This window comes from Enhydra lutris, unplaced genomic scaffold (genome assembly GCF_002288905.1).
Source record: "Enhydra lutris kenyoni isolate GAN:26980312 unplaced genomic scaffold, ASM228890v2 scaffoldscaffold19, whole genome shotgun sequence".
Classification (NCBI taxonomy): domain Eukaryota; kingdom Metazoa; phylum Chordata; class Mammalia; order Carnivora; family Mustelidae; genus Enhydra; species Enhydra lutris.
This window is the reverse complement of record NW_019154103.1, coordinates 25,944,350-25,968,043: the sequence shown is the minus strand read 5'-3', so window position 1 is coordinate 25,968,043 and position 23,694 is coordinate 25,944,350. Positions and strand designations below refer to the sequence as shown.

The following is a 23,694-nucleotide window of genomic DNA, read 5'->3' as shown; positions in this document are numbered from 1 at the left end:
CTTTTTAGAGGAAAGGCCTAGAAATGTTATAAGTATATGCCACATGTAAGGTGGGTGGTAACTGGGCAGTGGGTGTGGAGAAGCTCTTTTGGGAGAGTAGAAAACAGAAAAGACAAGTGACTGAGCTCTTAAGGGGCTGGCCAAAGGAAGAGCAGCCACCGAGGTCAGAGATAAACCAAGAGAGTGTTATACCCAGAAGCTGAGGAGAGGCAATGTTTCAAAAAGGAGAAAGTAGTTGATAACTTCTCTAATTAAAACCCATTTGTTAACAGTGTTCTTGGGGGGTGAGGGGTAGGGGATGCCTACAATTCATTTCTAACATTTAGACATCTACTGTTTTGTGTGTTAACACTCCTAGCTGATTTTAAGGAAGCCAGTTCCTCCTGGTAGCTCCTCCTTCAAGGACTATGACTGGATACTCGGGCCTCCTGACTCAGGAACTTCTCAGGGCTATGTAAAGCTCCCACCACACTTACAGTCTAAATTCCCCACACTCTCTATGTTGGCCATCTATGCTGCCTCCCAATAAAGAAATGCCTGCGGCAACAGGACACGGTAGAGTCACCACAAAGTTCTCCCACCAGCTCCTCCAGTGATGGTCACAGGGTCTATTCCAACATAGGAAACAGTAAAGAACATCGGTGAAAAGGGAAATGAAAAGACAAACTGGGGCGCCTGGCTGGCTCAGTCAGAAGAGCGTGTGACTCTTGATCTCAGGGTCGTGGGTTTGAGTCCCACACTGGGGGTAGAGATTACTAAAATAAAATAAAATAAAATAAACTTTGAAAAAAAAAGAGAAAGCAAAAACAACAACAGCAGCAAAAAACAAAGATTTAGGAGGCTGAAGAAAAACGATGGGTCAATAAATCAACTTAAAACCTCCAAATATTCAAAATAAAACAATATAAGGAAAATTATTTGACACAATTCTGGTATTATATTAGTTCAACAGGGTATAATACCACCAAGTAATAAATTTCTATGGATGCTTGCTGATTTTCACCCAAGAAACATTTTTATTCCATAGACTAGTGGTGTTAACAAAACCTAGGAATCTGAATGTGTGATTTACCTCTTCAGCACACACTGATTTTAAATTTTTTTGTCATGTATTAAGGACTAGCGAGATGATGTATTATAAAAGTGCATACTTTGTACATAAAATAGAGAAGTACAAATACTGAAAAATTAAAATAGTCAACTTTTAGTAATAGGCCAATGGACTTCAGCACACCTGTATAAATGTTGCAGTTCTGGGCAAAAATCTAAGTCTTCAGTATTATATATTTGTAATGAGATTAATATTGTGAAAATATAAAACCGTTGTACTCACATTTCTCTCCCAAATAAATCACATTTGGTTCCCCAGAAGCCATTCTGTTAATATGGCTCCAAAGGAGGCAGGGCTAATGCTAGCTAGGAAAGGGGAGAACAGGCATAGCTGAGACAGGAGGAGGAAATGAAAGGAAATCTCCAGCCAAGAGGAAGTTAATTTCATAGTCACAGATGAGATGTCAGAGTTGATACCAATGAAGAGAACTGAGCCCAAGAATTCCATTCATTTTAAACCCCTTCCACCGCCCACAGCTATTAATTTAAGACCCTTTCTTTTCATATACCCAGATATTATCTTGACAAATAAAAAAGGAAGGAGGAAGGGGAAAAGCCTAATCATTAGTTGAGAAGACTGTCTGAACCCAAAGGGAGTGGGATACCCTCAACTGATACTTTTAAGATTTTCTTCCCTTACTACTCACTCAGAGGGTCAGGAGCTTAGGAAGCTAAATTAGATCAGTTTTTTAAAAAAGTAAGATCTTTATTTTCTTTGCATACTTGGAGAGCAGTGTGTGAATTCTGACTCTGCTACATATATAAGCAGAGAACAATTTATAAATTAATGTATTAATTCATTATTTGTACTTTTACTATTTGTTATGCATTAATAACTGACATCAGTATGGTATAACATTGCCTGATAAATTTCTTATGGAAGAGATCTAAAATAGGTAAATAATCTTGAAAGGCTTAAGTATACTTATGTACTCATGGCAATGATTAACAGAATTTTTTGACCTGAAAGATGACTGATTTTTTATTCCATTTATTGTGGTACTTAAAATTGGTACAAACATTTCAAAAAAGTAAAATGGCAATGAATGGTTAGGGCTATGAAAGTGTTTATCAAAAACAGCCCCTTTCTCCTTATAACGAATTGAGCACATATACCAGGATAGATCATAAAGGCCATATTAATCAAATACGTAACTTCTGTCTTCTGTAAGAGGCTTAAGAATATGTTTATGATCACAAAGAGGACATGTGGTTGCAAATTGAAGAAAGATTCAAAATGGTTTAAGCAGAGATGTAGTCTCTCACATAATGTGTGGTGTGAAATCATCAAGGACTTTGGTTCTTTCCATCTATCAGTTTTATCCTATTCAGCATGTTGCCTTTCATCTGTAGGATTCTTTTGTCCTTATTACAGGATAGCAGCAGCAGCTTCCAGGATCATAGTCGCAGAAACTAATTGCCAAAAGCCAACAGAAGGAAAGTCTCTTTCTTCAGTTCCATTTCAAGAGTGAAGCTTTCTCAGAAGCACTTGCTTATAGCAGAATTCCCTTCACATCTAAATGGCCAGAACTGTAACACATGCATTCTCTAAACCAATCATATTAAGGTTAAAGGAATTACCATGACTGGCTTGGTCTAATCAAGAGTCACTTTCTGAGCTAGAGAAGGTCAAAAAAGAAAGGGAGAAAAATGCTTGTAGAATAGGCAACCAATAGGTCCTGACAGAATATTCCTGAGAACAAAAACCGAAACTTGTAATTCTAAATTTAACCAGTGGTAGATAATCTTTGGGCAAGTAGGTCCATTTCAATGTATAGATCTGTGGTGTTCAGAATTTCTCTAAACCCTTATCTTCTTGTCTAGTAAAATAATTACGTCAACCAAATATATACTCAATTAAACCACTTCTGCTGCATCTCTTAATCAGATGCCAAAAACACACTAAGATTTAGGGACCAAGAGTGGATAAAATGCCAAATTCCGAGTTTGGCCAACCTGATAATCTTGAGGGGAATAAGAGATAGAAAGCCATTTTAATCCTAAATTCAAAAAAAAAGAAAAAAAAAGACAATCGTGCCTTCTGAAAAAAATGTTTCTTTGCTTCAAAAGAAGAGGTACTGCAGGCACGGGGGTACTTATGTTTAACGATGAAGTCATATATTTAACTCTAATGATCAAGGGCAAATTCATTCTATCTCTTTCTACCTCCCTCACAGTGATTTTTGCAACCTATTCATTTTCCTCAGACTTCCAACTCATAAAGAAAACATTACAACAGATTTGCATCCTTTGCCTCAAACTTCTAAGAGGAACTATAAAATCAAATATAAAAATATTCTTCAGAACGCTGTTTTTCCTTTGCACGTCATAAACATTTCTGTTTCAACATTAGGCAGTAAGAACAAAGCTCCTTGTTTGCTAGTCTGTCTCTTGTTATTGGATGTGTTTTAAAGGCTAATGCCTTGATTTATTCTTGTTTGTATTCCCAAAGACCACTTGGCATAAGAACCGGGTATGTAGTGAATGCTGGTTGAATTCATTTGTTGAATTTTTTTAAACTACATGACTAATAACCTTTCATAAAGGGCATATTCCTACAAAAATAGCTCCAAAGCATTGAGTCATTTTTTTCCTTTAAGAATTTTATTTATGCTTTTTTTAAGACAATCAAGCCAAATTTATCCCACTATAATTTTCCAACTTCCATTGAAAGACAATATTAATAATTCAAAAAAAAGAATGACTCTACAAAGGTTGTCTTCTCTTTGCGTCTCAACTCCCAGGGGTGGATATTGTCATACAGTTAATATAGTTATTATTATAATGAACCAAATAGCTTTAGAAACTGCAAATGTCCATTTTCCAGATATGTTTTTACTTATCATCAGTTCATTTCACATTATAGACATAAATAACTGCACTTCATGCAGAATTGGTGCCCTTCTTTAAGCCAGCTTGGAAATTAGGAGAAAACCTAATTTTAAATGAAAGAGCAAATTCAGTATTTTTTTAAAAAGCTTCATTTTGGGATGCCTGGGTGGCTCAGTTGGTTAAGCATCTGCCTTTGGCTCAGGTCATGATCCCTGGTTCCTGGGATCAAGTCCCACATCAGGCTCCTTGCTCAGCAAGGAGCCTGCTTCTCCCTCTCCCTCTGCTGCTCCCCCTGCTTGTGTGCACTCACTCCTCTCTCTCTCTCTCTCTCTCTCTCTCTCTCTCTCTATATATATATATATATATATATATATATTTCTGACAAATAAAATATTTTTAAAAAATAAAATAAAATAAACTTCATTTTTTATTTTATTTTAAAAGATTTTATTTCTTTATTTTTTTTTCTTTATTTCTTTATTTGAGAGAAAGAGAGAGTGAGCACATCAGGGGGAAGGGCAAACTCTCCTCTTAGCAGGGAGTCAGACTCAGGGTTCAATCCCAGGATCCTGGGATCATGACCTGAGCCGAAGGCAGACATTTAACTCACTGAGCCATCCTGGTACCCCATGACTTACTTATTTTAAACTGGAAGTTTGTATTTCTTAGTCTCCTTTGTCTATTTCACTCATCTCCTCCCCCTGCCTCTGGCAACCACCAGTTTGTTCTTCCCATTTAAAAGTCTGTTTGTTTGCTTTGTGTTTTAGATTCCACATATAAGTGAAATGATACGGCATTTATCTTTCTCTGTCTGACTTACTTCACTTAGCATTAAGTCTCCTTCACCATGTTGTCTCACATAGCAAGATCTCATTATTTTTGGCTGAGAAACATTCTATTGAGATTGTGTGTGTTTGTGTGTGTGTGTTTATGTATATATACACATATATATCTTTTTTATTCATTTATCTATCAATAGACACTTGGGTTGTTTGTATAACTTGGCTATTGTAAAAAAATGTCACAATAAATTTAGGGGTACATGTATCTTTTCAAATTAGTGCTTTCATTTTCTTTGGGTAAATACCCAGTAGTGGAATTACTGGATCATATAGTATTTCTACTTTTAATTTTTTAAACAATCTCCATACAGTTTTCCATAGTTGTTGTACCAACTCACATTCCCACCAACAATCCACGAGAGTCTCCCCAGAGGAAAGTTTCTTTTTACAAAAGTATTTCCATTGACACATTCGGAAGAAATGACATAATTAGAATACTCATCATATGCAACTTCCAATGAATCTAAGCAATGGTAAATATTCATGGCTGCTAAAACCAATAGCTGAAAAGCTGATAGGAAACTTTATATATAATCAACATCCCAATTCCTAATTTAGTAACAAAGACTTATATCATAAGAAGAGACACAATCAGACATTCTATGTTTCCTATTGGCTTAATATAACATCACCTATGAAAAATTCTTGCCAAAACCTCTCAATTCAATCAAGTCTTTCTACGTACCAGTATAGAAATATAAGGGACAGAGGTACTTGTTACATCGAACTCCAGAGACGCAATAAGCAAAACCCAGAATACAGAAAACTCTTTTATTTTTATTTTTTAAAGATCTTATTTATTTATTTGTTTATTTGACAGACAGAGATCACAAGTAGGCAGAGAGAGGGGGGGAAGCAGGCTCCCTGCTGAGCAGAGAGCCCTGATGCGGGGCTTGATCCCAGGACCCTGAGATCATGATCTGAGCCGAAGGCAGAGGCTCAACCCACTGAGCCACCCAGGCACCTGCAGAATACAGAAAACTCTTAGGACAAACACTGTTTTCCTCACAAATAAATTACAAGGGGAAAAAGAGACAAAAGGAATTTCAAGAGTCCCTCTAAGAGACACATATCAACAAGATATGCCATGCAGACTATGTTTGGATCCTGATGCAAACGAACCAACGTTTAAAAAATATAACAGAGAAACTTGACACTGACCAGATATGTGGTGATATAATGGTAATTGTGCTTGTCTTTAAAAACAAGAACTTTAAAAATACACACTGAAAAACTGTTAAATGAAATGATATCTAGTAGATGCCTCAACATAATTCCATGTGTGTGTTGGGGGAGGAATGAAGTAAGGGCTATAGATAAAAGAAGCCTGACCATGAGTTTATCATCATGAATGGGTATGTGGGGGGGTTCATGATACATTATACAAGCTTTTTAATTTTGTGAATATTAGGAGTTTTCCACTGAAAATGTTTAAAATATAAAGAAGATACAGTTTGTCCCTGGGAATCTTTGCTATCACCTATCAACGCAATAACCGACAAACTAACAATAAAACATATCTTGATTCCATATACATTTTGACCCTGGGACATAAAAATAGATAATAATAATTTTCTTCCTTGGGAAGCTTTAAAACATAATGAAGAAGACAAAGCCCACCCTCAGGAAAGGGTGAAGTGTTAAGCTTACTATTAAGGGCTAGAAGAGTGATGGGGGAATCCAGAGGAGGAGGAGACTAACAACTGGTGACTTGATCCTAGACAGGACCAGTCCAGGCAGGAGGGCCATACGCCTGGGCCTAATATTGGAGGGCCTTTTCTCCTAGCAAGATTATGCAGAGAGAGAGAGCGAGAGACAGATACAGACAAGACTGAAAAAAGATGGCATTTATCTTACAAGCTTCAACTTGTCCACCACTTGTAATTCAGAGACTTAACATATTTTACAAATCTTGTCATTTTCTTGTGCATGGTTCTGTACCATTTCTATAATAAAAGTACTAATTTGCTACATTTAATGTTAAAATATATCAGTCAGGCTTCCTTTAGGAAACAGAAGGCAAAAAAAAACAAAGGGGACATCTGAGGAAAATGTAACCAGGGAACCAAGAACGAAGCTGTGGGCTAGGTTAAAGGAAGCCTGTAAGTGATGTTGAAATGCTCGAGGAATTTACAAAGTAGCAAGCTGTTACCACTTAAAGACACAGGAGGCAAGAAGGGAACGAGCTGGCAAAATCAGAAACTGTTTTAGTCCTAAGAGATAATCGGAGCTATGGCAGAGCGAGAGAAACACTGTTATTGTCATCTTGCTGCCCAACAGAGAAAGAGCCAAGGAAATAAATTCCCTGGCCTCATCTTCCTGCTTTCCAGTCTTCTATCTCCTCCCACTGACTAGAGCCAACTGGAAGGCACAGAGCAAGGGAGGCTACGGACCACACCCTTAAAGGTCAGTTTCCCGCAGAACAGAGCAGGCTGGAGAGGAGTGGAGAGGACATCTGGAGAGACCAATGGTAACTACTCTGTCACCTGTAGAATACATCCCTCCTTTCATACTCCTGTTTTGGCATTTCTTAACATTTCAAAAAATGATAAAAGAAAATCCAAAAAACAGAGGAAGTGACGCAGACTTCTCTGGGAGTCTAGAACAGAGAAGCTGAGTTGCTGTGTACAAAAGGAAGAATTCAGATAAAGTAAAGTAAGAGGAAGACCCGCTAAGCTGTAAAACTAGTTTGACCAAAACCCTGAGATGGGACTAAGTGTGGTAGGAGAGACAGTGTGGTGACTGGATGGAAAGGCACACAGGTGACATTTTAGGGGGCTCTGAGAAAGAAAGTGGGATAAAGTGAATGAAGTTGGGTAATGAAAATGAAAGGGGCTGAGAGACAAAGGTGAATTTTGATTTGATCTGTTTAGATGTGATGTTAGTTATGGCAAGTGACTGAGGTCTAGGGCATTAAATCATGAGTGCATTCCTTTAGGAAGAACATGTTGATGGAACTGAGAATAAAGAATGAGGATCCAGGGGCGCCTGGGTGGCTCAGTGGGTTAAAGCCTCTGCCTTCAGCTCAGGTCACGATCCCGGGATCCTGGGATCGAGCCCCGCATCAGGCTCTCTGCTCAGCAGGGAGCCTGCTTCCTCCTCTCTCTGCCTGCCTCTCTGCTTACTTGTGATCTCTGTCTGTCAAATAAATTAAAAAAAAAAAAAAAAAAAAGAGAATGAGATCCAATGGGAAGGGGAAGGCAGTGGAGCCCGGAAACAAACCAGAAGTCTCTAACAGGAGAGTAGTAGTGAAATCTGCCCATGCATCCAGCCATACGTCCATATATCCATCTATCCCACCAATATTTATGGAGTGTTCTATGGCCAGACTATGGTGAGCATAACAGATGTGCTTCCTGCCCTCACAAAGGCCACAGTCTGGCAACAAAACAGAGGCATGAGAAGAGGAACAACTGGAACAAGTGTAACATTGAAGCTGTGTTATATGTTAATTTAAAACAAAACAAACAAAAAAACCTTCTCAAACTCAACACCCAAAAAACAATAATCCAGTCAAGAAAGGGGTAGAAGACATGAACAGACACTTCTCCCTCTGCCACACACAAAATTGACACTGTGAAGCATCTCCTAAAAAAAAGGCGTTGTGAGCTCTGAGAGCTAAGCCAGCTCTCTGAAGGGGGGGGGGGGGGCGGCGTAAGGGTGTAGGACGGATGGAGGCTATGGGAGGTGGTCAGGATAAGCTCCTCTGAAGGAATGATGACCACTCTGAGGTAGGGAGGCCACAAGCGAGGCAGGTATTACCCAAGACAGAGGAAGAAGCAAGTGAGGAAGGAACATAGCGAGGGCAAAGACTGAACAGGGAACGCAGGAAGCACAGGGAAGGAAGGAAACCAGAATCATTGCGACAGAGAAGAAAAGAGACAAATCTGAAAGACACTTCAAAGAAGAAATGAAATGATCTGTAGACATCTAGAATTGAGACATGAGGAATGCAAAATAGTCCATTGCTGTTCTCACCATTTTAACCAAAGAGATGGGATCTTGAACCAGCTCATTGGCCCATATTTGCTAAAGTGCTCTGTGCCTTGACCAAAAAACACAATGAATAAATATCTCTTAACAAATATTTACCAGGCACTCTGCAAGGCACTGGGAATAGAGCCTTCACTAGACAGACAATCTTTATTAAATCACATGAGTCATATGAGTCAAAAGCCAAACTGCTTTCCTACATGCTCCCCAGAGCAAAAGAGATAGATGGGCACAGATTCAAGGAAGATGTATTAATCAACAAATATTCACTGAGTACCTTCTATCTAAGACATGATACAAAACACTGAAAAAAATAATCTAGTCTGCAGGACAGGTACAAGCTGGCTTCTTTTGAATATAGACTGTGATGTCTGTCTGCTCAGCATGAGCGGAAAGTGACAAAAATATGCACAATGATGAATAAGATGCAGTCACTGGTTTCAGAGACCCTTTAGTGGGAGAGATTTAGAACATGAAAATGAATCACTGTAAGTGACAGTACAATAGGTCTCTAAGAGTGATAGAAAGTATTATGGCGCTCACATCGGATCAGTTTGAGGGAAGGGGGTGGGTTCACAGGAAAAGGTACTTGCACTGTGTCACTTAATAGGGTACGATTTAAATAGATGAAGATACAGGGCAAAGAAATTCCAATATGCAGAAAAAATAACATCAGTTCGAGGGCATCTACCGGTAGGAATGACAAACAGGCTCAGGGGTAGAAAATGGGAAATTCAGAAAGGGAACAAGAATTAGAGTGGCACAGATGGGGACCATCGCACAGAGAATTTACACATTTGCTTAGAATGAGGAATTGCTAAAGATTTTTGAGTAAAAGAACAATATTATCAGAGAGGACCGTCAAGAAAATTATATGGACTGGGGACGCCTGAGGTGGCTCAGTTGGTTGAGCATCTGCCTTCCACCCAGGTCATGGTCTCAGGGTCCTGGGATTGAGCCCCACATTGGGCTCTCTGCTTGGTGGAGAGCCTGCTTCTCCCTCTCCCTCCCCTTCCTTCTCCCTCTCCCTGCTGTGCTTGGTCTCCCTCTCTCTGTCAAATAAATAAATAAAATTTAAAAAAAATTATATGGACTTAAAAACATCATAACATAATGGTTAAAATCACAGGATCCGGAGCCAGCCTGCCTGAGTCAAGAGTCCAGACTCGGTCGCTCCAATTTGCCTGCCAAAGGAACAAACTACTGATAAACACAATGTCACAGATGAATCTCCAATGTGTCATGCTACTTGAAAGAAGCCAGACACCAAAGACTACATACTGTTGTGATTATATTTATATGTAAATCTAGAAAAGGCCAAAACTTAGTGACAGAGAGGCCCAGCTGCCAGAGGCTGGGGATGGGGAAGGAAGGGGAGGGAGCAGAGAGGGGCGCAAGGGAATGTTTAGGGGTGATGAAAATGTTCTTTACTGTGACTTAGGGGCAATCACACGACTGCATATGTTTGTCAGCATTCACTGAATTGTACACTGTAAATCAGTGAATTTTTATTAAGTAAATTATATCTCAAACAAACCGATAAAGATAAAAAAAAATCAGGCAAGTGTAAAAAGTTAGAAACAGTTGAAACAAAAATATTGAGAGTATGGCTGCAGGGGCGCCTGGGTGGCTCAGTGGGTTAAAGCCTCTGCCTTCAGCTCAGGTCATGATCCCTGGGTCCTGGGATTGAGTCCTGCATCAGGCTCTCTGCTCTGCAGGGAACCTGCTTCCCTTCCTCTGCCTGCCTCTCTGCCTACTTGTGATCTCTGTCTGTCAAGTAAATAAATAAAATCTTTAAAAAAAAAAAAAAGAGTATGGCTGCAAAGGACTCACAGCAGGAGATGTGTGATGGATATGGAGGCATAAGACATAGAGCGGTCCCCAGGATAGGTGTGTGTGCGTGTGTGTGTGTTTGGGGGTATTGGGGAGGAGCAGGGAATATTCCTAGTACGAGGGTAACTTCCTTCCCTTTTGAAAAAAAATTATTCAACTAATCTTTATTGGACACTTTACATTGTTTTAGCCCCAGGGGCTACAAGAATGAACAAGATGGACAAGTCTTTTCTCTCAAGGAACATACTTTCTGGACAGTACATCTCGAGAAAGGCAGAAGTGGGGATAATACTTCAACAAATGGACATGAAACGGAGATTTGTTCCTCGAGCGATGACTATGCAGATGGAATTCAGACTTCTGCCCGTGATCCACAGAAGTACTTTTGTAAAGAAGGCTAGCTATCAAGGCAATTTTTCATTGCAATATACAATAATTTAGGTATAAAAATGACTGCCATATACTGCTATCACAATGGTTACAGAGCATTATTTTATAAAAGCCTGGGGGAGAAACGGTCTGGCAGACTGACATTTAGAAAGGAAAGAATTCGAAAAGTCATTTCAATCTTGTTTACATTTCAAAATTACTTGAAAGATTTTCATATACATCCGAATTAATTCTACTAATATATACATGTCGGTATCTTTGGATTTCACTAGTAGATGTGAACACACCTCAAAGAAAAAAATCATCGTCAATGATTTCCTGAACTGACTACCACAATCAAGTGACAAGACCATTCTTTAACTAACGTTCTCCTTCGTAAGAGAGTGTGCCCCAGGTTGGCATATTTCTGTTCTCTATAAACTTCCTAACCACAATAAATGGGTTCTTGAAGGTTTACTCTTTTTAAAGGCAAGGAAACTACCTTGGAATCATGTATTTGTTTTTTTTGTTTGTTTTTTGTTTTTAAAGATTTTATTTATTTATTTCACAGACAGAAATCACAAGCAGACAGAGAGAGGGGAGGAAGCAGGCTCCCCGCTGAGCAGAGCACCCGATGCTGGGCTCGATCCCAGGACCCCGGGATCATGACCTGAGCTGAAGGCAGAGGCTTTAACCCACTGAGCCACCCAGGCGCCCCTGGAATCATGTATTTGTAAACTTGTTTTAGACAATTGACATTTTTGAATCTTGGGGAACACATGCGGAGGAAGGAATGCAAGTGGAAATAAATGATACACGTCTTCGGATAAACGTGGAGTCTCTCACCAGCAGCAGACTTGAAAGCATTAACAGAAGTGCTAGATTTGGCTTTTATTTGCTTCAGTGGTGCTTCAAATCTCTGGCTGTTGTAGAAGGCTTTCAGGTCATCACAGACCAAAGTGAAAAGGGAATACTGTGGGCAGTAACTGTACGAAATACCTTGTTGATCTCAACTGACTCTTGCCATAACTGATTGAGGGACTCAAAGTCCCTTGACGCCTAACAGCCGTGGGCTTCTAGACCCAAGCTCGCTGTGCTGATTAAATAAATGATAGGTAGAATACAGAATAGTATATATCTCTGGCCGAGTCAAAGAATTCATGTTGAGTAAGATGAATTTTTTTACCCTCAGCTCTGAGCTAGTTAGGGCAGGAACTTAATTTCCTCACCTCTGAACACAGTTGTTGTTTTTTTCTCCCCCCCCCCACTTTGTATTACGGAATGGTTATGACAGCAGAAGAACAATAGAGACTGTTTGTTAACTTCTAAACTTATCTGACCCCACTCCAGCCACCTCTGTAATACTTGCATTTACCCAGGCTCCCAATGCACCTTCCTGCTCACACCTCCGGTGTCTGCCTTCAAATTCCGAGGCAAGTGGATGAAACCACAACATAAAACATCTGTGAAAACCGCCTTAGCATTTATGAAAAATACATTAAGGAGATAAAATTAATATTTTAATATGTCCAAAATGGGGAAGCTAAATATGATAACTAATAACATCAGTTATAGAAAGGGAGGTAAACCGATACTTTGCATTTTCATGGCAAAATGCTCATTCGGTTGAAAGCAAATGATTTTTTTTTTTTTAAGATTTATTTATTTATTGGACAGAGAGAGATCACAAGTAGGCAGAGAGGCAGACAGAGAGAGAGAGGAGGAAGCAGGCTCCCCGCTGAGCAGAGAGCCCCATGTGGGGCTCGATCCCAGGACCCTGGGACCATGACCTGAGCTGAAGGCAGAGGCTTTAATCCACTGAGCCACCCAGGCGCCCCGAAAGCAAATGATTTAACCATAGTTCAGTCCAGCCAACCACATGCAATAATTTTGATTTCCACAAACAGTGAAAGCTGAAATGTTTTAGTGGTATTTTCCAGCTTGTATTTAACTTGATGTCAGTTTTTGTTGATAGTTTATGGTTTTGTTTGGGGTTCTATTTCTGAATGAAAACATGCAAAAATAATCACGTAAGGCTTTTGCAGTTGTATATAAAAATATTTAGTAAGGGTGTTAAAGTGTTAACTGTGTACGCATCTGCGATCTCTGAAAGAAATACTCCAATCTCTCAGAAACATCATTTGCCCTTTGTAAATCGATGTTGCCATGGCAAATGTTTTCATTTAATCGTGGATTACTGAGGGTGGGACCACGACACAATGCACACCAGAAATGTGCTGGCTATTTTTATATACCTTCCTCTTTAAAAATGCACTGAGGTTTGTTGGATGAGGTGACTTCTACCTGTGAAGACAAAGCTATTCCTTTAATGTGTACCTTAGATGTGTCCCTTATATATGATTAAGTAGAATACATTATCTGTGAAAAGCAATCGGTGTCTGGAAAGAGTGTGTTCTGCACTTTTGCTTAAAGAATGCAACATTCACATGGAATGGTTCCAAATGCTCCTCTTGAATAGGGTTATTGAAATATTAATTCAGACTACATAAATCTGAAAATAAGTGAAACAAAGAGGATTTTTCTGGTGGCTAATAAGTGCAAAGAGAATCACTTTTCTTGCAAATGCGGAAAGATATGCATGGTTGCCTTCCGCAAACATCTTCAGACCAACTAAAATAGAAGAATGCCACCCTACAAATCTGGCTCTATTTGTTTCTAAACGTGTACCAATTTCCTAAATTCTTTAATTAATCAGGCTCTCTTAATAGCACTGTTGCAAAGCAGGGGAAAAGGAATTAAAAATTTATCAATTAGAGGCATTGTGTGGAAAACCTCTCTAGAGATCTCTAGAACATTAGGATTTATATCAGAAAGGTAGATCTTTTTTTGTTGTTGTTTTGTATTCTTTTTGTTGTTGATACTGCTTGTTTACTTCCTTATTAATTTTTAACAATTACAAAATAATAAATGATCTTTTTAACAACAAAACAGCCTTGATAAAAAAAAATTTGCTGTCATCCTCCTTCATCGCTAACTCTCCAAGGGAACCTGCGTTTACAGCTTAACGTGCCTCCTTCTAACTTCCTCCATGCCTATACAAAAATATATAACCAGACACACACCTATATAGTGTTTTGTTATTATTTATTTTTATGAAGATGGGATCTCCCTCTGCATCTGACAATAGTCTCCTTCTCTCCCTTTACACACAGTGATAATACTTCTAGGGCAACACAAGTAGACGTATCTCAGTCTTTCACTTATTGCATAATATTCTGCAGAATGATATTGCACAATGTTTGCCAGATGGAGCACAGACTCTAGGATTAAAGGGTGTAAGGAGACCAGTTAGGAGAGCTACTGTAATAATTCAGGAAAGAGAGAATGGTGTCTGGGCCAGAGTAGGAAAGATGGGTGTGGTCAGAAAGGACTGGTTTCTGGATATATTGGAAGGGAGAACCAACAGGAGTTGCTGGCATATCGTCCATGGCATGAGAAAGAGAAACCAAGAAAAACTCCAGTGTATTTGGCTTAGAGGAACCATATAACAGGGATTACTACTATTCACGGAGATGGAGAAGACAGAAAGACAATATCCCAAACAAGAAAACTCCTGTGTATGACCCTTTAACTCATGAAAACTAAATAGGTAACTAAGGAACAAAGGTCACAGCACTGTTCACCTCACATCAGTATTTTTATTCTTCATTTTCTGTAAGTCAGAAAACCGAGTGCATGAGATATCAAAGGTTAAATCCATTTATTAGCCTAACTGGCATATGCAATGGTTTCCAATCAGGGATCAGGAAACTACAGCTCATGCGTGGCTGCCTGTTTGAGTAAATACATTTTTTTACTGGAACATAGTCAAGCCATTCATTTACATATTATCTAGGGCTACTTTCTAACTATAGCAATTACGACTGGGGCCGTACGGCTGGCAAGCTGAAAATATTTACTATCTGACACTTCAAGAAATAATTTGCCAATCTCCATTTAGATTTAGAGATACATCAAAATTGTGTTAAACTGAATGAGGCTGATTACAAGGTGTTTTTTAAGAGCCAGGTGATCAGAAATACTTTATCAGAACTCAGATGAGTAACATTTCTTTCTAGATGGACAGAAGAAAAATATAAGAAAAAAGTCATTCAAGGGTTTAGGATGGATCCAGTAATCTATATTTAATTTATATAACAAAAGGAAGCTCTTATTTTATAACATATGTGTAATAAAAAATATATGTGTGTGTACATACACATATGCACACATAAAAATGCATATAGAAACATTCTCTAGAAAATACCTATAAACCATTAACAGGTTTGCAGCACAGAATTATGAAGTAAACATGGTCTCAGATTCAAATAAATCTGTATATAAACCTGTGTTCTTTTATTTACTGGCTATTTCATTATCAACAGGCTATTTAATCTCCCCGAGTTTCAATATCTCACATTAAAAAAAATGAGGGGGCACCTGGGTGGTTCAGTGGATTAAAGCCTCTGCCTTCAGCTCGGGTCCTGATCCCAGGGTCCTGGGATCAAGCCCCATGTCAGGCTCTCCGCTCAGTGGGGAGCCTGCTTCCTCCTCCTCTCTCTCTCTGCCTGCCTCTCTGCCTACTTGTGATCTCTCTCTGTCAAATAAATTTTAAAAAAAAGGGGGGGGGGAACATTACTACCCTAAACACAAAATTTTTATGAGAATTAACAAGACAATGCTTATAAAGTACCTAATATACTGTTATATAATGAGTACTCAATAAATATATTTTCTACTTTAAAAAAATTTATTAGAAAACAAAACAAAAAGAACTCTTAATCTTTTTTTTTTTTGGACTTCTCTTTCTCTTTTTAATTTTTTTTATTATGTTCAGTCAGACAGCATATAGTACATCATAAGTTTTTTGTAGTGTTCAACGATTCATTAATTACATATAACACTCAGTGTCCATCACAACACCTGCCCTCCTTAATACCCATAATAACTCTAAATCTTATTGAGAAAATAGGTAATCATAAGGGAGTCTCTTGGATTGTAGTTACTTTTTATTTTATCTTATTTAAATTCAATTAATTCACCTAGAGTGTATTATTAGTACCAGAGGTAGAAATCAGTGATTCATCAGTTGCATAGAACACCCAGTGCTCACTCTCTCAAGTGTGCTCCTTAATGCCCATCATCCAATTACTCCATGCCCCCTGTAGTTAACTTTTTAAAATATTTTCTTTCAAGTATCATACTGATATAAAAATATCAAGAAATAATCAAAAATAAAAAGTCCCCTTTCTGTGTCTCATTTTCAATAGAGAGAGAGAAAAAAAAAACAAAAAAAAACCCCGGTGGATGTGTATTTGCAGTTCTGAACCCAGATTTGTGATGTTTAGATTATTCTCACAGAGGAAAACACTGTTCCTAGTTCAATCATATCCTCCCTAATTGGCATTACATAAGTTTCAGTAAAAAAATAAAGAGGAAGTGTCATGATTTAAATGTAAACAATTAGCAATGAACTACATGTGACTTTAATTTGCAGTTTACACGATCCCTTTAATATTTCTATATTGTTTAATTCACATAATTGAGCCTCGCCGATGAATCAAGGGGTGAATCACACAAGCAAATACAACCAGGGAATGGGACATGCAGCCTCTGAAACAACACCAATCCCAAACTTTCAAAAAAGGAAGTGGGAAAAACTAACATGAGGCAGCTAAGTAAACAAGACAAGGGTCTGGTGACCCTTCTTTCTAATAATCATGGAATTTTCTTTGCTATTAGCTTCTCCATTGGTAAATGGATAATATTACTTCCTTAGTTTGGGGAAGGGGACGTGTATAGCATTTTAATCTCTTTTGTTGCTCTTTCTCTAAATCTAAATTAAATTGGAAGTTTATATACATTGCCTACGTTTTTCTGAATAAAAAGAAAATACTAGTCCAGAATAAGGGTATTTTTCAATTTTCCTGTTTCAACAGCAAGACCTCCATGCTTTTTTAATGTGTTGTTTTTCCAATTATAGTTATTTTTTCTTTTGCCTTATATATTTGTCCTTGATCATTCCATTCTCTTAGATTTGGGGAGAGGGAGGGTTAGAGGAGAGCCAACTATTTTAATTCCCTTCTATCTTTCATTTCTTTCCTCTAATATGTTTCGTTTTTCTTTTCTAGCCTTGTAATCTCTGTTCCTCTTAAGAGTCTGTGTTAAATTTAGTTTCATCTGCATTTTACAAAAAGAATATTTTCTTTACCAGGAGCCCTCACACTACCACAGCTCCGCATCTTCCTCACCACCCAAAACCCCAAGTTCAGGAGAGAAATGGATTTCCGCATCCATCTCTTCCTGGCTATACTCAGTAAGGAGTGTAACTTTCATTTCTCATGAAGTTTTACGAGGTATAGGTTGGCCGGATCAAATCAGTAAACAGTCATGGCATTTTCGTGACGGGAGAAAGCGGAAGAAACATTCAACAACCAGTTCTGAGCTGACGAGGCACAACAACGGAATCACTTAGCCAGTTAGGTAGTTTGAGTCACAAGGCAAAGAAAACCCGACTCAACCTGGTTGAAACAAAAAGCCTAACATAAATGAAAACTCCCTATGTAGCAAGGTCACCAAGAACATCAGTTCTTTCAGTGTCTCTGCACCACCTTCTGTGGTATTAGTTTTATCCGCAGGCGTGGCTGCCCTCATGAACGCAGCAGATCTGAGGACAATGTGCCCTGTGCTCGCAGGCAACAGAAAAACACATTCCCAGCAAAAGTCCCAAGATTTAATTGAACTAGCTTAGGTCACACACCTTCTTCTGAACCAGTTGGTGTGGCAGGGGAGGTGGAGGGCAATGATTTGCTAATCCACATCCATGGGCTCCACTTCCAGATCCTGGCTAGAAAAATCCTGGAAACCACGTGGTTTAAAGAGAAGGAGCCATGAGGAACGGTCTGCTGGGAAGGCGACCAGCAGGTGTCCACTGCATGAGGCAAAACTGCACGCAGATGGCGGAAAAGAACAAGTGGTAACTTCATATGCAGTCTTTTTGCTATGGAGTTATTTTGATAATTATAAGATTATAAAAAAGAGTAAACACATTTTATTTTATGGAAACTGAGCTACTCTACATTTTTTTAAATAATCAATTCCTCTAGGAACTCTTTCTGAGAGTACTGGCGCAAACACAGGTACCTACTATTATTACTGTTAAATTAAATAATACTGCAAAATAATAAGAAGAAAAAACAACAGACTAATAACGAACCTTGACAAATGATTATATGAGAAAATATTAATATTCCTGTGGGAAAAGAGTGCTTAAAGACCAATTGGCGGATTTTTTAAAAAAAGTAATATAAAGTCAGTTTTGTTTTTTTTTAAGATTTTATTTATTCATTTGACAGAAAGAGAGAGATCACAAGTAGGCAGAGAGGCAGACAGAGAGAGAGGAGGAAGCAGGCTCCCTGCTGAGCAGAGAGCCCAACGTGGGGCTCGATTCCAGGACCCTGAAATCATTACCTGAGCTGAAAGCAGAGGCTTAACCCACTGAGCCACCCAGGTGCCCGTAAAGTCAGTTTTAATGTAAAGCAAATATAGGTGAAAAATAGCTTTTGAAAAGTGAGAAGAGATGAGAAGAAGCACACTTCACAAGTGAGCAACTGGCGCTGGTCTCTCCTATTCCCAATCTCATTACACCTCTTCTGACTAAATACCAAATCAAGAGCTATGGAATTAAAGGCCGGAACACTAACAACTGAACGTATAGAAAAGTCATGTGCCTGGTCATTTGGGAATGGACAGGGGATCGGGGTGAGGGTCATTCTGACAACGGTAAAGTAGTTATTCACAGATAGCTAGATTACACACAGGTTTTCAAATAAATGAATGTCAGTCCCTAGTTCCCCCCCAAAAAGGACCGTGTGTATTTTCTTAGGGCATCTGATTGTCAATTTCAAGGGAATTCTCCCCAATAAATAGAAGACTTTTATTTTCTCAGTACTTTAAAAAAAAAAAAGAAAGAAAGAAAATAGAATGTTATCTGCAGCAATGAGTCATCAGCCACTGCGGCTCTATAACACCTCAGTCTTCCCCTATCTCCACAGCCCCTCCAAAGGAGAAGACTACCTTTTAATGACACACGTAAATCCCTGCACTGCCTGGCTGCAAAGCATAATTAATTCTGGCCTTTTTATGCTTAATGAAACACCTTGCACACACTGACAGCAGTGAGTTAGAGCTTCTTCTAAAATAGGGAAAGCCCTAGCAACAACCTAGTTCTACTCAAAATGCTCTGTAGGTCACATTTGTATGAGCTCTGCCATTATCTCTTCAAAATCTATCTTTTCTAACAAGCACATCACACCAAAGAAAACTCACAATCAACCACCTGTATGAATAGTTTTCTTAAGTTTTAAAAGTATGCAATGTTTTGGAAATTCTTGGCAGTATACACACGCTTTTTTTTTTTTTCTTATTTCTCAATTTGTGGCTGTGGTAGAAGAGCATTTAAATAAAGTAGTTTCTCAGAAGCAGCTGTTCAATATCATTTCCCTTTATTAGAATAATTTTTCATATCTTAATCCATAATTACATGCTGCGTTACAGAGGCCATTAGTCCACTGAGGATTTCAAAACATAAATTTCCAAGGTTCCATTTTAAAACACAAATAACAATATGAGTAAATTTTTAAAGAAGAAATTTAATTGAAAGATGTACTTTGAAAGATTTACTCCTCTTTATAATATTCAATTATTCTGGCCCTACCTAAGGAGTCCTGAAAACAAATGCCTACTTTCAAAGAAACTTACCACTGCTGTAAATGCAGTTTCCTTGCTTCATTATAGATCATATACAGAATAAGGAATGATGAAATATAGAATTCCTCTCACCTGTTTAGGTGTAACTCCAGGCATGTGGATATCCAAGGCAAAATCTGATGAATCAATAGGAATTACTGGTCTGGTGGTACCAAGACATTCATTGGAAAATGATCTGGTACTTTCCTTAAACCTTAAAAAAGAAGAACATTTCAATATCCCTGAACATAATGGTATCTTAACTCAACACAAGAAGGAAAAAAAAAAATTCTAAGACCTTAAAATGAAAGATTATTGATTTAAATCCAAAGATAACTCTAAAAGATATAATGACTATATAATGTTCTAAAACATCAGAATTGCAGTTTATAGTCTAGGAGTAACATACGACCAACTTGGAAACAAAATAGGATCAAAACAAGCAAGCAGGCTACATTTAAAACTCGATTCAATAAAAGCTTGTCAAAATACATACTTTTTCTATTTAGTGAAAAGACAATATCAGTAAATAAGAAATTAATGTTGGCATTTCAGTTTTCTAATGGCATAAACATTAACTATAACTCAGTAAAATCTGTGTAACGACTTTGTGAGTGTCTAGCATCCCTAGCCAGACACAAAATAGCAACAATAATATTGCACGAGGAGGGGTTTGGAAAAGACTGCTATGTGAATTACAAATGTACAAGTGCATGAATATTGCATATGGTAATTATGAGGACTGCGTATACAGCTCCGTGTTTTCTCCTGAGCTCTTCCAGCCCATGATCTGCTTCTCCCCATCACTTATCTGTCTTGATATTTTATTCTCTGAGCTGGTTTAAACAAGAAGGCATTCAAGTCTAAACGACTCTACAGTACCTCTCCCCAAGAGGGAGGGAATTCCTGTTGGAAATCACAACTTGTAATTGGAGTTTTGAGAGCCAGGGCAGCCTGGCTGCAACACAGTGGGCTTTTTCTGTAAGGAGGACTTCACAACAAGTTACTGTGCTAAAAGCCCCACGTCGTTTCGGCCAAATCAATCGACCTGGCACATTTCTACAACACTCCGGTTCGCAGACGTGATCCCGGTTTCAACAGCGTGCCCAGGAGCCATCCAAACAACATTCCGCCTGCTTTAAAAAACAAACAAACAAACAAACAAACAAACAAACAAACACGCACCTCTTAAAGACAGAAAGTGGGCTTCTGAAACCCCAACAGCTGCTTGGGAGAACCAGGAGGAGAACTAGCAGGCTCGGAAAGCCAGCCATGTCCTCGCCGCTCCGGCTCCGCCGGGCGCGCACCCGGGAGCGCGGAGCTGGGCTGGGGCCCGCGGTCGGGCAGCGGCGCCGCCAGCGGCCGCTACTTCATGGCCCGGGCGCGGCGTGCGTCCTGCGGCGGCCACACACCATCTGCCTGCGAGAGCGGCGAGCAGGACGAGGCGAGGGGTCTGGATCACCCGCCGCAGGCAGAACCCCGTGCGGAGGCGGTACTTCTGTCCAGTCCTCCCGCGGAAGCTTTCCGCCCTCCAGAGCTCCTTTCTGCCCTGGTGCTGCTGGGGCTGGACGCGCGGGGACCTTATCCCTCAGGAATGACAGGCACTGGGAGGGCTATCACACAAACCCGCGTCAGTCATCCAGAACCTGCAAAAATAGAAGCAGATAATGGATGACTAACACATTACAGCATTTGTCCTCAGCAAATCCCAGCTGAGATTCTTTAATACATTAGTAGTTTTCACAAGCCTGAGCCCAAGCCTGGGGAAAATGCTGGTCTGTTGGTCTCCCTCCCCCATGACCAGCCCCCAGGATCTCGCAGACCCTCATAGCCCCTGTTCTGCCTTTTGCTCTTTCTTCCTCCATTGCACCCACTCTCCTTTTCCTCTCCGGATTCTTCCCTCCTTTTCCCTTTCATCCACCCCACTCTCTGGATTTCTTCTCCTTACTTCCTTTATCACTCCCTTTGGTCATCAAAAATGCACTTAATGCCTTTGCTGAATGTAAACAAAGTTATTCACACAAATGACAAAGGTACCAGAAAAAGGAGGGGAGGGAAAAAAAAATAAATAAGAGAGACAGAGACAAAGCACTTGGCTACAACAGTAATCAAACAGAAAAGGACTTTGAGAACAAAGGCATGTTTACATACGCGCATCAACAGTGCTACAGATTTAAGGAGAAAAATACCCCCTGTCAAGAATGATCACCAAACAAGTAATCTCTGAAGTTCGCAGGGTAATTTAAAAGCAAATAAAAAATCTACAGCTAATATGATATATGAAATGTAAATGCCTATTTAAGAATCCTGTATCGGATACGCAAAGTAATAATTTCTTACTTATAAGGCATGCCTCCCAAAAGATACTCTTTCCGGAACAAAGTTTGGAGATTTACAATGCAATGCAATTAGAAACGGTAAGGACAATCTCAGTAGAATCAAAGAAATTCTATCTACAAAGGGTATGATCAAGAACTTAATGTATATGAGAAGTCATGCAGAACTCAGGATTTTAGAAATAAGACTCAACTAGGCTAAATTTTGAAATATGCTTGTTTTGACTTAAATATTTTTCCGAATACTTCAGGCTATGTATCAAGTTTTTAACTTTTAGTTAGAAGATACTATTTTAAGATGTATCATTCACAATATAGAAATAGTTCCAAAGAAAAATATGTCTTAAAGTTTTACTTCAATCACTAATTATAAGCATGGTTTGGGGAAATCTCAGATAAATCCATTAGCCGGCTGAATAAAAGTAAAAACCAAAAGTCAGCAAGATCACATAGAAGTGCATCACAATAATATATTAGCCTCTAAATTATCTTTTGAAATTCACAAGATATTGATGCTAACAACAAAAACAAACAAACAAAAACCTAAAAGAAAACAAAACAAAAAAGTATGAACTAACCTAAAGTTAAATCAGAAAACTTCATGGTCAATGCTCTAGAAGAAACATGACTTACACCAAATGCAAATAAAACATAATTGAATATCCAACCAATCTAAGGGTGCTTAAGGCTCACCAACACCCAAAGACCACAATTAATTTACAAAAGTAATGGCATTTTTAAAAGACTGATGATAATTGTTTGAACTTTCTCTTTGGCTTGCTGTTTGAGCTTCAAGCAACAAAACCCTTCAGCTTTGTCTGAATCCTGTGGGTAAAGGAAAGAAGTTCTTCTGGGGGAAGAGAAACAATTGGCCTGAAGGCTATACTATTGCCTTTGCAACAAAAGAGAATCCTGTCTAGTGACAGTATGTCACACGCCCTGAAGTTCTTATTTTCTTCTTTTTAATGTATGTGAAGAAAGGATTGTATTTTATTATTTCATGCAGAACAGGATTCAAGGACAGTCCTTCCAGTTGGCAGGGAGATATGATTCTATACAAACACTTGAAACAAATTTGGTATTAAAATTCTCTAACAGGAACACATCCTTAAGCACTAGCCTTTGAAAAAGTATTCCACTTATCTCTGATTGATTTTATTACCTTTGATGTCCCTAAAACACCCACTAAAAGAAAGGGAACTGAAGTTGTGGGTTAGAAGCAAAGTTGATATTTATAGCCACGAACTGAACAAAAGGTCTTACAGAAATGAAAGCTGATTATGCTTCTTGGTTCTTCCTGCCTTATAAACTAGACAAAATGCAAATCACCATATGAAAAAAACAATGGCTAACCATTTCGTGATTTTATAATTCTTGATAATTGTGGAATATATAATATTCCAATCTTAGTAGTCTTTTTCCAGGATTTTAAAGATTCAAAATATATTTCCTTGAGAGAATCCATTCCCTCATCCAAAAAACTGATTCATAATTTCATATTCTGTTCAAAATATTGTTGGGTTTTATAAAATGAGTAAAACTGAAAGAATACAATCTATTAAGGGAGACGAGGACTTAACACAATTAATATAAGGTATGTTTAGAATATAGTATTCCTATACTACAATACT

The 23,694-nt window shown here is 38.6% G+C and overlaps 1 protein-coding gene across 9 annotated transcripts in view; it reads right to left on the bottom strand.

The window, feature by feature from the left end:
* The window catches only part of LOC111148403 (peptidylglycine alpha-amidating monooxygenase), a 159,255-nt gene extending 137,986 nt beyond the window's left edge, over positions 1-21,269 (bottom strand). For 2 of the 9 annotated variants that reach the window (XM_022504922.1, XM_022504924.1), the window contains exons 1-2: positions 20,913-21,269; positions 19,821-19,941 (exon numbers count right to left, since the gene is read on the bottom strand). In XM_022504922.1, the coding sequence (XP_022360630.1) occupies positions 19,821-19,941; positions 20,913-21,001 (210 nt within the window). In that variant the 5' untranslated portion in view covers positions 21,002-21,269. The remainder of the gene's footprint in view (positions 1-19,820; positions 19,942-20,912) is intronic. The other 7 variants (XM_022504920.1, XM_022504921.1, XM_022504925.1 and 4 more) reach the window with 5 other exon arrangements.
* Between the last annotated feature and the right edge of the window lie 2,425 nt (positions 21,270-23,694).